The sequence below is a fragment of the Agrilus planipennis genome, unplaced genomic scaffold (assembly GCF_000699045.2).
Source record: "Agrilus planipennis isolate EAB-ADULT unplaced genomic scaffold, Apla_2.0 scaffold44, whole genome shotgun sequence".
In the NCBI taxonomy this organism is placed as follows: domain Eukaryota; kingdom Metazoa; phylum Arthropoda; class Insecta; order Coleoptera; family Buprestidae; genus Agrilus; species Agrilus planipennis.
Window position 1 is genome coordinate 121,589 of NW_020438939.1, and position 14,816 is coordinate 136,404.

General features: G+C 33.5%; 2 protein-coding genes and 1 long non-coding RNA gene across 4 annotated transcripts; all 3 read right to left on the reverse strand.

Moving 5' to 3' along the window:
* Positions 1 to 2,018: 2,018 nt before the first annotated feature.
* LOC112904442 lies at positions 2,019 to 2,410 on the reverse strand. Its single transcript, XR_003231120.1, has 3 exons — positions 2,390 to 2,410; positions 2,229 to 2,317; positions 2,019 to 2,143 (listed from the first exon to the last, which is right to left on the reverse strand). It is a non-coding gene; the product is annotated as an uncharacterized LOC112904442 (long non-coding RNA).
* Positions 2,411 to 3,040: 630 nt separating this feature from the next.
* On the reverse strand, positions 3,041 to 6,140 carry LOC112904440 (myrosinase 1-like). The gene is made up of 8 exons (XM_025974486.1): positions 6,054 to 6,140; positions 5,901 to 5,995; positions 5,143 to 5,718; positions 4,982 to 5,070; positions 4,594 to 4,896; positions 3,673 to 3,810; positions 3,469 to 3,575; positions 3,041 to 3,326 (listed from the first exon to the last, which is right to left on the reverse strand). The coding sequence occupies exons 1-8, from the start codon at positions 6,113 to 6,115 to the stop codon at positions 3,197 to 3,199; spliced, it is 1,500 nt and encodes a 499-aa protein (XP_025830271.1). The 5' UTR covers positions 6,116 to 6,140; the 3' UTR covers positions 3,041 to 3,196.
* A 2,657-nt stretch (positions 6,141 to 8,797) lies between these two features.
* Positions 8,798 to 11,316, reverse strand: LOC112904441 (myrosinase 1-like). 2 transcript variants are annotated; one of them, XM_025974489.1, is made up of 8 exons: positions 11,238 to 11,316; positions 11,090 to 11,184; positions 10,322 to 10,897; positions 10,171 to 10,259; positions 9,812 to 10,105; positions 9,388 to 9,522; positions 9,184 to 9,290; positions 8,798 to 9,014 (listed from the first exon to the last, which is right to left on the reverse strand). In XM_025974489.1, exons 1-8 carry the CDS (start codon positions 11,282 to 11,284, stop codon positions 8,885 to 8,887), a joined length of 1,473 nt encoding a protein of 490 aa, XP_025830274.1. In that variant the 5' UTR covers positions 11,285 to 11,316; the 3' UTR covers positions 8,798 to 8,884. The 2 variants fall into 2 exon arrangements, with proteins under 2 accessions (XP_025830274.1, XP_025830275.1); XM_025974490.1 differs by lacking the exons at positions 8,798 to 9,014; positions 9,184 to 9,290; positions 9,388 to 9,522 and adding an exon at positions 9,585 to 9,755.
* Between the last annotated feature and the right edge of the window lie 3,500 nt (positions 11,317 to 14,816).

Here is a 14,816-nt window from a genome sequence, read left to right on the forward strand (position 1 = left end):
TATAGGTACTTGGGCTATAATCAAAGTCGAAATATAGATCATACTAAAATTAAATCAGAATTAACTAACAAATACACAACTAGGTTAAACAAAATACTTAAAACACTTCTATCAGGTAGAAACAAAGTTAAAGCTATTAACACATATGCCATACCGGTACTCACTTACTCCTTCGGGATAATTCGTTGGTCTGATACTGATTTAGACTCACTTAATAGGCTAACTAGAACTAAGTGCAACAAATACAACATGCACCACATACACTCTGCTGTTGAAAGGTTTACAATCAAAAGACAATTAGGTGGAAGAGGAATAATTGATATTAAAAATCTACATTACAAACAGATTATTAATTTGCGGTCATATTTTAGAGCAAGAAGTGCTGATAGTTCATTACATAATTCAATCTGTGTCATTTCAACCTCTGGTACATCACTAAACCTTAATGATGTAGATTTTAATCCTGAGAACAAAATTATGAAAGAAAAATTAAAAATTGAAATGTGGAAATCAAAAGTGCTTCATGGAAAATACCCGAACCAACAACAGCAGGAACATGTAGATACAGAAGCTTCTAATATGTGGTTAAAAAAAGGAAACATATTCTCAGAAACTGAGGGATTCATGATAGCGATTCAGGACAAAATAATAAAAACAAAAAACTATGAAAAATATATTATTAAAAATCCCACAATTTCATCAGACACATGCCGAGCATGCAACACATCTCGCGAAACAATTGACCACATCACTGGTGGTTGCTCATTTTTAGCTAGCCGACAATACCTCGACAGGCATAATAATGTTGCTAAACAGATATACTCGCTGTTAGCCAAAAAGTTTAAACTCATAGATCAGATAGAGCCCTACTACAAATACAAACCACAAAATGTGTTAGAAAACAAAAACATATTGAGAAAATTCAAAAATATATTCCATTAGCATATGAAATAAAAGACATGTGGAATCAGAACACAGTTCGAATTATTCCAATAATAATATCATCAATAGGCGTTATACCTAAAACATTACACGCTAGCCTAGCCGAGTTGAAACTGCATAAGTTTACGTACATAAGTCTACAGAAATCTGTAATCCTTGATATATGCGGAATAGTGCGCAGATTTCTTAACAGTACTGACATATCCCCCTTTTCAGAAAACACAACAGGTTAAATAAGAAGCAGAGTTTTTAATACTCACTGATCATATTTTAGGGTAAGAAGAACCGTTAGCTCCCTAAATTTTAAGAACAGAAAATTGGTTTCTATATCCCAAAAGATGTGAGTGAGGTTCTTTGGCATTAGCCCGTCTTCACTTGCTTAAAGTTACCAGTGCAAACTGAGAAGACCAGGATAATAATTCTAATTGTCGCTTATTTTAATAGCACAAAAATAACCGTAAGGACAAAAAAATGCACTTATTTCGATATAGTTCAATCCACGTAAAAATTTAATCATCCCGTATAGGTCACTGAACCGACCTGTACTGTTTTCTGGATGAGTGGCGTTTGTTCTGTGAGTTCTGTTTGAGAAGATTGCTCCCTTTGAAGTATCTTACCTTCTTCCTCGGGTAAGATGGGCGATACCTGTTTAAAGAAATAGAAGTTCCTAATATCCCAGTTGGAAGGAGGTCCGACAGTGGAGACAATAAAACATACATTGTATATGTACAATGCAAATTGTGGTAAGCTACATATGTAAACGTTAAAGACATAATACGAGGGTGGATTGATAAGTTTCCGGCCTAACCAAGAGATGACGCCACTAGGCCTACCTTGAGGTGACATTCTATAGTACCATCCTTGGATAGCTTGTAGCTATAGTTTCAGCCCGATCTCCTTNAAGTAAACCGTTGGAATCATTCGCTATCGAATCGCCAGCAGACGATAGGCTGACCTGATAATCATTGTAGTAAGATGTTTCCAGACTAATGTTTGGAGCTTCGCTAGCCATATACGTACTATAGTGATTTAAACCCATAAAATCATAAGTTCCTTTTATGTAGTTTATTTCATCCGGAGTAAACTGTGGAAGCCTCGATTGTTTATAACCTTCTAAAGAACTATGATAAGCAATATATTCTTTTACAACATCAGGATAATCCCCTTTAGATGAAAAAACTGGTTGAATGTACATACCATACTGAAAATATAGCATTGTTTAAACACTTCTACATACTTCGTATTATGTTTGTCTTATGTTATGTTGGTTAATGTTTGTTCATTACCCAAAATTGCCGTATTCTTTCTGCAGCTACCTCATCATCCGTAGTATTTGGTTCAAACCAGTCAGCACTTATTGAGATACCAATTTTACCTAAATTACAGAAACCAAATGAAATAAATTGGTGCAGTCTTCTTTTGACGTGCATTTAATTATTTGACAAACCTTTAAATTTTGGTCTGTATTTATCTGGGGAATATTACTGCCTCAGCATTTGCCTAAGTGATCCAAGGAAACCACAGAAAAACTTGGACCAAGGCAGACGGACCAGGAATCGAACCGGCGTTCTCCCGAATGCTAAGCTATGGTCTAGACCTCTAGGCCATGCCGCTCGGTACTGTTTGAGAAGATTGCGCCTTTTGAAGTATCTTACCTTCTTCCTCGGGTAAGATGGGCGATACCTGTTTAAAAAAATAGAGACCCTAGACGTACTTGCTTCCCTTCCACCTTTTTTCTGGACGACCAGTGGTAAGAGAAGGTTGACCCGAATCACGAAAAGATGTGGAAGCCGAGCGGAGATCTTGACTAGCTTTCTCTAGAAATTTAACGTTTTTTGCCTTTTCTCTCAAATTTGGTCCAAAAAAAAATTCGGTTGGAAAAGAATTGTCGGTCAGTTCTTTGACTGATTTATTAAGGACTGGGCCAATTAGATGTTTCCTAACAGATCCCAGTTTATAATATCCCAGTTTGAAGGAGGACAGTGGAGACAATAAAACATACTTTATATATGTATAATGCAAATTGTGGTAAGCTACATATGTAAACGTTAAAGACATAATATAAAAATGCACATTAGTTGAAAAACAAAATATTTTATTTCCTCTATCTAGTGTTACTTTATTTGTCTTGTAAGTAATTGGTTGAATGACAAATAAATAAAATATAAGTGTATTTATCTTGAGGAAAACTGACATCTAGAAGCATATTGTAATATACAGATATTATTTGAATCTTATGAAGCAGTTACCATCTTTAATCAACTTTGTCGTAACTCACTACTGTTCTATTTCCAAATACGTTTCTAATGAAATGTGCTGACGACTTTGGAATTCTAGGCCGGTCAGGATCAGAAAAATTTACATAATAAATTCCATATTTAGATCTGAAAGAAAAAAAAAAGAAGAAGTTCATTGTGAGCTATTACTATAAAAAACAGTATATATAAATAATAAACAAGCAAATTTTTGTTTTACTTTAACTTTTAGGTTAATTTTGTTTACTGAATTATTGTTTATATTCCTTACGTATATCCTAAATACCATTCATAATTATCCATTAAACTCCAAATCGTGTAGGCAATAACGTTGACATTATCAATATAAATGGCTTCCAAGAGAGCTTCAAGATATTGCTACAAAATTAGTTTACAGTGAGTAGGTATGCCATGAATCTGGTATCCATAATTATTTCAACCTTTTTGATGCATGTGGTGACGGTAAAATACTTACGCCATAATATGAAATTCTCCTTTTGTCGTCAATGACGTCATCCAAGTCATTTATCCCATTTTCTGTCACAAAGATGTCAGGATCATCATACGTATCTTTCAACCATACCAACAATTTTCTAAAACCCCACGGTACAATCTAAAGCAGTAAATGGTTTTATTTTCACATTTTTTTTCATCATTTTAAATTATTCACATTCACATGTTCACATTTCTGAAATTTATTGTACATCCCATTCGGAAAAAAAATTTGTTTTAAAAGATTTTTTGGAACTTTCTGTTATCAATTATTTTTACATTTTCATTTTTTCATAACTATAGTATTTGATCAAAAATGAAATAAAAACAACTTTATAACAGCGGATGCTAAACCACCACAAAAAACGTTTAATTTCTGTTGGGAATAACTATTTTTCTAGACAAAATAGAAGAAGATATTTTGATATTTAAAGTACCGAAAAAGTTGGTTTAACGGTTTTTTACTATTTTTGAATTAGCTACAAATAATCCCCTTTATCATCAAAACGAAATAGGTACAAGGATTTTTGCCTTTTCAATGCGCATTGCAGGGGCCTTCTTTAAGAATATACAACTACTTGGGATATAATGCTGAAAGATGAAAAATGGATCGAATAATACAAAAAAACACAACAATCACATGTAGATACATGTATTCGGCCTGGGCCAGAATATAGTGTAATTCATTCTTATTTTTTGATACCTCTATTTCAGCAAATGAAAAATTTCACGGTGCCAAAAGAAATGACAAACGATTGTAAATAATTGAAGCGGTTATCGCAAAAAATTCGTTTACACATCTTAAGTGCCTAGATATTTTGCTTAGTCATATCCAAACTAAGGGAAAGAAATGGACAGTAAAAGAAATGTTAATGCTATGCAAGTATTGTGTATGATATCTAACCTCAAGTAAACCGTTGGAATCATTCGCTATCGAATCGCCAGCAGACGATAGGCTGACCTGATAATCATTGTAGTAAGATGTTTCCAGACTAATGTTTGGAGCTTCGCTAGCCATATACGTACTATAGTGATTTAAACCCATAAAATCATAAGTTCCTTTTATGTAGTTTATTTCATCCGGAGTAAACTGTGGAAGCCTCGATTGTTTATAACCTTCTAAAGAACTATGATAAGCAATATATTCTTTTACAACATCAGGATAATCCCCTTTAGATGAAAAAACTGGTTGAATGTACATACCATACTGAAAATATAGCATTGTTTAAACACTTCTACATACTTCGTATTATGTTTGTCTTATGTTATGTTGGTTAATGTTTGTTCATTACCCAAAATTGCCGTATTCTTTCTGCAGCTACCTCATCATCCGTAGTATTTGGTTCAAACCAGTCAGCACTTATTGAGATACCAATTTTACCTAAATTACAGAAACCAAATGAAATAAATTGGTGCAGTCTTCTTTTGACGTGCATTTAATTATTTGACAAACCTTTAAATTTTGGTCTGTATGTCGTATTGTATAAATGATAAACCGCTGCATGAGCTTTCAGTAGATTATGTCCACAGAGATAGTCCGCAATCCCTGAGATTCCTAGTGCAGGAGCCAACATTAAATCTCCATACGCAAACACACAAGTTTGAAAAGGTTCATTAAAAGTTAACCAATATTGAACTCGATCGCCAAAATGTTCAAAAGCCGTTCTTGCGTATTCAGTATAGAAGGTGACAAACCTAGGATTGAGCATTCCTCCTACCGCCATAAGGCCTTGTGGAAGATCCCAATGAAACAGAGTAACCATAGCCGTAATATTATTAGCTACAAGTAAATTTAGGATCTTGTTGTAGTGATTGATGCCTTCGTAATTAATATCGTCTGGAAATCCACTTGGGAAGATTCTTGTCCACGATAAAGAAAATCTATAAAAATCTACTCCTAAATATTTAAGAAGTTCGATATCCTCTTCGTATTTATGATAAGAATCGCATGCTATGTCACCATTGCTTCCGTCAATGATCATTTCTGGATGGGTATGAGTATGCCTATCCCAGGTGCTTTCACCCTTCCCTTAAAAATATGAAATGCATCTGTGAATTAAATATAGTTAAGCCAACTAAACTGAAATGTTCTCAACTGTAGTGAGTTGAACTAAAAGACAGACTTTTCATTATAATTTATATGAATATCAAAACACCGTAAGCCTCGAAATACCGTTGATTTGATGTTTTGTAAAAATTAAAATTTCTTACCACTTTCGTTCCATGCCCCTTCAATTTGGTATGCTGATGTTGCAGAGCCAAACAAGAAATTGTCGGGAAACCTATAGCTAGTTGCCCAGCACCCTCTTAAATAATATACATAATTAGTCCCCTCTATTGTACGCAATGATAGTAACTTGTTACCTGTCAAAAACCGCAAAAAGGGCAAATATGGTAACGACTCTGAACATATTGAACAATAACATTCATCTACTGCAGTTTATTGAATTTTAGAAATATATAGCCCAATCCCTAATCGATTAGATAAATTACACGTAAATTAAAGAATGATAAGGTATTTATTGCATTGTTTCATATTGTCTGGAAATATAAAGTGCAATTTATTATTTTTTTTTTAATACAACAGAAAAACATTTTTAAGTATACGTTAAACATATTTTAATATTAGCACAAATACCGAAGTAAATGCTATAAAAATTGATACTTATTCAGAGGCGATTGTAATGTCACTTTTAGATTTAAATACAATTTCCAAACAAGGTTACTTTTAGAAAGCAAATTTTCGGTTGTGTTTGATCTCATCAGCACGTCTTGATGAGTGGGTAATTACATAAAAAGTATAGGAAAAATATTGGTACTGACATGATCGCCTTCAAATATTAGCAGTGAACGCAGCTGCTAACAGAGATCCCCAGTTCAAATAGTACAGCCTGGTGGCGGTAAAAGAGACCGAGGGTAGTTGGTTATCGGAGTTGGCTGACTACGAGAAACCGTTTTCCCTTCTCGCTTAGTCACCGGAAACGCGACTTTCCCCTCAGTTTTGGGCTTAGACCTTGTGTTTAAAAATTAAAAAGCGATTTGGGGATGGTAGACTAATTTATTTCGCGGCTGGTTTACCACCTAATTAACCTACCCCATAGAAGTCTGGATATGCTTCATATGGATTAAAAGTAGTCTTTTGTTAGAATAACTACATCAAAAATAGACAAATATTTATTGACAAGGAAAAACTCGCATTAAGAAGTTACCTCGAGAAAGCAACTGATATGTATTTATTACATTTTAAGGCACATCAGATTGCAAATGGATTTGGGAAAAAGTAATAAATCTATCCCTTATTCAAGGAACAAAAAGGTAATTTTTGCTAAAGATTAGGTGGGAAGTTACCAGAAACGTCATCCTGCACTCTCTATACGATCTCCTTAAGCTTGAAGCACATCGTTCAATAAACAGGAAGTGTTAAGTGTTTTTCCTACGGAAAATTCCGTTACTTTGTAGAATTCGTATGTGATCTGTTCCTTGTTCGTCTCATGCATTTGATAATATTGGTGACGTAGTTGCGGTACAGCTTGTTTATTTGTTGTGGCATTTCCTGGCTACACTCGATTCAGGACGTCTACTCCTGTCTAGCTTACGATGAGAACGCATTTTCATCGAAAGAAGACGTTGAGTTGTGCGTAAGTGACTCGATTTTGTTATGGGTAATAGATATCCACTTTCATCTAAAGTTTTTGAGATAAGTATTATTGGGTTGCCCTTTTCCTTTTTAATATAGTAATTTTTTCAGTAAATACTCGATTATTTATAATTCATAAATATTTCGTTTTATTTAGTGTTGATTTTATATCTGATACATTTTGAGTGTTTGGATTTTGAGAGTTTTACTCATGACTGACTAGTCTCTGGCTAATCTTGATACTTCTTCTTTAGAGTTTATTTGCCGGGAGCTATTTTTAAATTGTTAAGTTGTATTATTTAATACTGATAATGATACTTTTTTGTTATTAAGCCCCTTAGATTTTTTAGATTAGGGTGGTTTTTATCAGAGGATATGAGTTTGTGACACTCCTGTGAGTTGAAAAATTCTTTAGAAGTGTAAACATCTTTCGTAAGTATCCTGGATCTAAAATAGTAGAACCTGTAATGCCGTACAAAAATTAGCGATTATTTGAAACTGCGAGAATATTTCAAAGTGAAGTTTTGGCTGTTGGCTTTGGTTACTTTTGACGGACAATTTTTAATAATCATGTTCCCCATATATATTCCAGGACCACTTCTTGTTGAATCATTATCATTCTATCTGACAGTCTTATTGTTTAATGCTCAGAGGCTATTTGGAAATTTTGTAGGTTGAGTAAATTTCTTCCAATTGATTAAATTAAATTTAAAAGTGGTCCTTTCCTCAGAAATTTTTGAAGTGAAACTTCTATATAGACGAGATATTACGATTTTTTCTGTCATGAAAAAGTGTTACGGCCGCGTGGAGGGTAGCGGCGGAGAGAGGGAAAGACTGACTGCGGAGGAGAGAGGACAACGACTGTATTAGATAGATATAATGCGCAACCGCGCGAAGAGTGGGGAGTCCGCTAGAGTCCCGGCGGCGTGTGCTGTGCTCAGCTGTTGTTTTCTTACCTCTGCTCTCCACGTGGCTGGACATCATTACCTCTATTTGCGGTCTGTGTAAAAACCAAATCGTAATTTGCAGTAAGCCTGTAAGAACGAAATGTGTGCTGGGACATGTTTCAATGGACAAGTGGAAAAACGAATGTCAACGGACAAGAGGAAAAACTAATCGCAACAAAATTGTTACTTCAAATTTTACGGGCAGGTTTTTAAGTCGGTCAAGTACATTAACAATCTGCCCGTAAAACTTAAAGTAAAAATTTTGTTGCGATTCGCTTTTCTACTTGTCCGTTAAAGCTTTACTTTAACCATGGGCCTCAGCACACCATTTCGTTTTTTTTTTTTTTTATTGGAGTCAATAAGTTCAGAAATTAAATTAATTTTGTATATCAATACAATAAATATAAAACGATATTAAAAGTAAAATATCTTAAGTGTTATATATACTTATAGTAACATACATAAAGTTTTGACGATTGTAGTGTTCCTTTAATAGTCTTGTAAGCAATAAGTTTAATTATAAATAAATGAAGCGCATGCATATTTATTCATCTTATAAAAATTAGTGCTTATACAGAAATTTTTGAACCTTAACAAGTAGACACTCATCTTTAATCAATTTTGTCGTAGCTCACTACTGTTCTATTTCCATAAACGTTTTTAATGAAATGTGCTGACGATTTTGGAATTCTAGGACGGTTGGGATCAGAAAAATTTACATAATATATTCCATATTTATATCTGAAAGAAGAGGAATGAAGAAATACATTGTGAGTTTCCACTATCACAATCAGTACGGATAAATACTTGATTGACGGAAAGTTAGTAGACGCTGATAAAAGGAAAATTTTGTTTTATTTAAATTTTTTAGGCAGACATTATTTACTGAGTTTTTATTTAAATTTCTTACGTATATCCCAAATTCCATTCATAATTATCCATTAAACTCCAGGTTGTGTAGGCAAAAACAGTGACATTATCAATATAAATGGCTTCCAAGAGAGCTTCAAGATATTGCTACAAAATTAGTTTAGGGTGAGTAGGTACACTATGAATCTGATACCTATACTTATTTCAACGTCTTCTAGGCATATGGTGAGTGTAAAGTACTTACGCCATAATATGAAATTCTCCGTTTGTCGTCCATATCACCAAGATCGCAATATCCATTTTCTGTCACAAATATCTCAGGATCATTAAACGTATTTTTTAACCATACCAACACTTTTCTGAAACCCCACGGAGCAACCTAAGGCAGTAAATGGATTTCATAAATGTAAGCATGCACGTTGAACTGTGTAAAAAGAAAAATAGAAAAGAAATAATTTAGAGTTTTATCACAGAAAAAGAAGTGCCTCTCGTGAAACAAGGAGTAAAGTTAATTAAATAGAAATAAAATTCGCAATTATCTAAATTCGGGTTAGTTCCTGCTTCCGATAACATTATTTCGTGGACGCCATGTATACATACGTGTACGTCTACCTATAAGTTTGAAATTTTGTAAATTAAACAAAGAAATATCGTGTACATCATCTAACCTCTACTAAATCATTTCGTGCCGAATTACTAGTAGATAAAATGTTGGCATGATAATCGTTGTAATAAGAAGTTTCTAGACTAGTATTTCCAGAATCGCTGCCCACATATGTACTGTAGTGATTTAAACCCATAAAATCAGCAGTACCCTTAATATAATTAATTTCATCTTGGGTGAACTGTGGAAGCCTCGACCGTTTATAACCTTCCAAAGAGCTACGATACCCTACATTTTCTTTTACAACTTGAGGATAATCTCCTTCAGATGAAAAAATTGGATGAAAGTACATACCATACTGAAAATATAACCCGAGTTAGACACATTTATCATATGTTATGTTGGTTAGTTTTTGTTCATTACCCAAAATTGGCGTACTCTTTCTGCAGCTGCCTCATCGCCTATGCTTTTTGGCTCAAGCCACTCAGCATTTATCGAGATAGCGATTTTACCTAAACAAACAAATATAACAGTTAGGTCTTCTTATGATATGTTTTTTTTTTATTTTACAAACCTTTGTATTTTGATTTGTATGTTGTATTATATAAATGATAAACAGCAGCATGAGCTTTAAGTAGATTATGGCCGCAGAGATAGTCGGCAATTCCTGGCATTTGTAGAGCAGGAGCCATTCTTTTATCGCCATAGGAATACACACAAGTTTGAAAAGGTTCATTAAAAGTTAACCAATATTTAACTCGATCACCGAAATGTTCAAAAGCCGTTCTTGCGTATTCAGTATAATAGGTGACAAATCTAGGGTTTGTCAATCCTCCTAACTCCATAAGTCTTTGTGGAAGATCCCAATGAAATAGAGTAACCATGGCGCTAATGTTATTGGCCACAAGTAAATTAAGGATCTTGTTGTAGTGATTAACGCCTTCGTAATTAACATTATAAGGGTGTCCACTTGGGAAGATTCTTGACCATGATAAAGAAAATCTATAAAAATCTACTCCTAAATACTTAAGAAGTTCGATATCCTCTTCGTATTTGTGGTAAGAATCGCATGCTATGTCACCATTGCTTCCATCAGCGACCAATTCTGGGTGGTTATGAGTATGCCAATCCCAGGTGCTTTCACCTTTTCCTTAAAAATATGAAATGCAAATTTGAATTAAAAATAGCTAAGCCACTTAAAGCGATACTATTTTCTCAAGTATCGTAAATTGAACCAGAAGAACAACTTTTCGTTATAATTTGTGTCAATATCGAGACTCGATAAGCCTTAATGGGCTGATTAATTTCGTGCATTATATGAGAAACTGAAATTTGTTCCTACCGCTTTCGTTCCATGCTCCCTCGATTTGGTAAGCTGATGTTGCCGTCCCAAACAAAAAATTGTCAGGAAACGTATAACTACTTGCCCAAGACCCTCTTAAACGTGCATAATTAATACCTTATTGTGTACAATAATAATAACGATTTACCTGTCAAAAACTGTAAGTAGGGCAAATATGGTAAAAACGCTAAACATATTGATCAGTAGCACTCGTGTAATACAATTTGTTAAATTTTAGAAATATATAAATCAATTCGTTAAACGATTAGATAAATTGTACAGACATTAAGAAATGATAAGATATTTATTTATATTATTCAAATTTTTTTTGGGTATAAATTGCAGTTTTGTATTTTTACTTGTAAATTTTTTTGTTTTGATATCAATTTGATGTTAGTAGAGGAGCAAAAATAAATTTTTTTAACTCTATCGCATTTTTGTCACAGATAACCATCTCTCCGTTATCTTGGTTTTTTCCCAATGAAGAAAAATGTTTGAATTCAGTCAAAACTTAAGTTACTACCACAAAAAATGTTAAAAGTGTTTGAGGCAACTTCTTATTTTCCATTAAATAATTCTTAAAACAACAAACTTATTCCTTTTATTCGCAAAACTGTAGTCGCTTTAGTTTAATTTTGCTGGTTTAGGATTCATCATCATCATCAGTCCTAAGACTGGTTGGACTCGCACCTCCAGTCTTTCCTATCCTGCTCTAATTTTCGCATTTCCCTAAAGCTAGAGCAACAGATATCCTTAACTATTTCCGAACAGTAATCTAATCTAGGTCTACCTCTACCCCTCCTAACTCCTGTTTCTGCCTCTAATATGTCTCTGACTAGACCTTCATGCCTGAGAAGAGTCCTCTGTTTGTGCATCTTTCTATCTATTTAAACAATTTGTAGAGTGGATTTCTCTTTTATTATTATACTATCAATTGCCTCATGAAGCTTGAATAAATTGCAGTAACATTAATAAGTTTTACTGGCATATCTAGTATTAGTTTTCAACTGAATAAAATCACTTTTTCAATGCGAACATATTTAAATAACACAATTAGAATGTACATAACGCAGAAGACAAAAGTTAGAGTACAATAAATGAAAATTTTCAAAGTTAATCATGAAAATAAATATAAAAAAAATAAAAAGTATAAGAGTTTATTAGACATCTTCAGAATCCGTTAAATCGTCATTAAGTTTCTGTTGTAAGGGGTTCACATTCAAACAGAATTTTTCTCCAAAACCTCTCTAATCGCGGACAGTTGACTCGGGAACGCGCTAACAAAAAGACCCTACCCTTAACGGATAACCGGTAAGAAACCCTATGTGTTGGTGGAACTACCTCCTGGTGAAGATTATTGTAACGCTTTTATCAACGTAATTGGTTTTGTTAACTTTTAAGGTATATTGATCTGCATTGAGAGGATGATGCTTTTTATAAAGGTTTCTGTTCAATTTTCATTTGTAATGTCATCTATCTAAATTACNTTCAAGGTAATTTATTATTTTCCTTAATTGACGAATAAATTATTACAGTAATTTTTATAAAATGGGTGTCTGACTCAACCACCAACCATGACTTGATTACCTGTTTAAGTAAATACCTGTTGTATTACTGAATTAATTATTAATTAAAATTACCAATCATGTAAAACCGTCGTTACGTTATATATTTATACATACAATGTAGAAATCTTCCCGAAGTGAGTTAGTTTTAATATGAAATATTCTCAATTTTTACCCACTACACACTTCCTCAAATTAATCGTAGCTTATTGGTCAGAGCATTGGCGCGTAAAGCCAAAGAGCCCGGGTTCGATTCCCGGCGGGGGTGTGACAACAGCAACAATTTTCCCTCATTAATTTGAGGTAGTGTGTGGTGGGTAAAAATTGAGAATATTTCATATTAGAGGTTTAATTTGTTATTGATGTCATAAAATTAAGTATGGGATTCACTTAATTTAAAGTAAACAGTTAATTATCAACTCAAGCAAAGTACAGCAAAAGTAAGCAAGGTATAAATACATTTAACTAAAACTACCCCAATGAAAACTTCTGTACTTTTTTTATTAATTTTTAAATGGATTATTGGATTAGTTTTTTAAAAATCATATTAGATAAACTTGTCAATGCTACTATTGTATAATTTATTTAAAATTCGTAAAGCAGTCGGTATTATAGTAATAAAAGTTGGACACACTCTACACTTGTAACATTATAATCCAAAATTGAAGCGACTATATGTTTTGTTTGAACAGGTTGCGAGGAAGGAAAGGGGGAAGGCCTTCCGGAGGGACTAGAGCAACAGATGAAGATAGTAATAGGGACGCAGGAAGGGCAAATAACATAAACATTTTGGCGTGGAATGTAGCAGGTTTAATAAATATAGACAAAATATTCTGTTTTTTTTTTGGGGGTTATGAGATAATTTTACTGTGAAACGTGGGTGGAATTTGTTAAGGAAAAAATACAATATAACTATAGTTGGATTATATTTAATGTTGCAAGAAAAGGAAACCGGGGAAGAGCAAGCAAAAAATTATAGAAATGCGCAAGTGAAAGAATCAGATGGTGGAGTATTGTTGATAGAGGGTGTAGAAGGTGAAGGAGAATGGTTAATTATTTTTGTGTGCTTCAATGAGGGAAAAACGAAAAATTACAAGAAATAGAAACAATTAAGGATAGTAGTATTATAACATTAGGAGACTTTAACATGAGGGTGAACATAAGCGATGAAAGAGGGGACAGGATCTCAAGGAATAGGTTTATAGACAATCAGGGAAGTATTTGAAAAATGGTTTGAATATACCAAATGGATCGTGCGAAGGGGATGAAACTGGGCAATTCACTTTTATAGGAAAGGGCAAATCTGTTATAGATTATGCATTTGTTAACAGTAGAGGTTGGGAAGAAGTACAGAGCTTCAGAATCCAAGCTATGACAGACTCAGACCATCTGCCCTTGGAGGTGATGTTGAAAGCGGATAGGGTGGCAATGGAATATAAGGAGAATATAGATTGGAGCCAGAGAGTAATTGTAGAATATAGGAAAAGAGTGGAAGAAGAGTGGGGGAGATTAATGAGTGGAACGATATGATAGAGGTGATGAAAGATGGTATGATTAGTAGGAGTATAAGGGTGTCTGGTAAGAATGAGGAATGCTGGAGGAAAAGAGTAGAGTATAAGGAAGCGTTGAATAGATGGACAAGAGATGAATGAGGCGAGGAAGAGTTTAAAAGAATTCGAGCTCAATATAAAGAGCAGATAAAGAGAAGTAAGAAGGAATTTGCTGGTAAGATTATAGGTGAATTCAAAGATGTGAGGGAGACAGAAGAGAATTGATATCATTATTGTTCAAACATTTTTACATTTTATCGTTCAGCATTCATATTACCTTTCTTCAACATTTTTATAATAACATTCTATTCTCCGGTAACATCTGCATTTATATATTGTTGCAAATAAAGTTAGTTATTAAACTAGTAAATTACATTTAATGAATTACACCAAAGAATTTTTTCTTTTTTCTATGAAAAGATTTTATATTTTAATTATGTATGAAATATATACATAGAAAATAGCGATCTTCATGTATATTCTGACATTCAAAAATTCATAACTCGGAAAATATCAACTTTACAAAAAAAACATCAGGCCTTTTTTATCGAGTTTAAACCAAATAATATAAAAAAAATTGTTCCGGCCAAAAAAAGTTTTTTGTCTAGACTA

Coding starts and splice junctions, on each gene's coding strand:
- LOC112904440 (XM_025974486.1), bottom strand. CDS start 6,115: ATGTTATTGTTCAATATGTTCAGAGTCGTTACCATATTTGCCCTTTTT. Junction 5,719..5,900: donor AGGGGCATGGAACGAAAGTG/GTAAGAAATTTT, acceptor CATATTTTTAAG/GGAAGGGTGAAAGCACCTGG. Junction 5,071..5,142: donor ATACAGACCAAAATTTAAAG/GTTTGTCAAATA, acceptor TCTGTAATTTAG/GTAAAATTGGTATCTCAATA.
- LOC112904441 (XM_025974489.1), bottom strand. CDS start 11,284: ATGTTTAGCGTTTTTACCATATTTGCCCTACTTACAGTTTTTGACAG. Junction 10,106..10,170: donor AAAGAGTACGCCAATTTTGG/GTAATGAACAAA, acceptor TTATATTTTCAG/TATGGTATGTACTTTCATCC. Junction 9,291..9,387: donor GGAGAATTTCATATTATGGC/GTAAGTACTTTA, acceptor CTAATTTTGTAG/CAATATCTTGAAGCTCTCTT.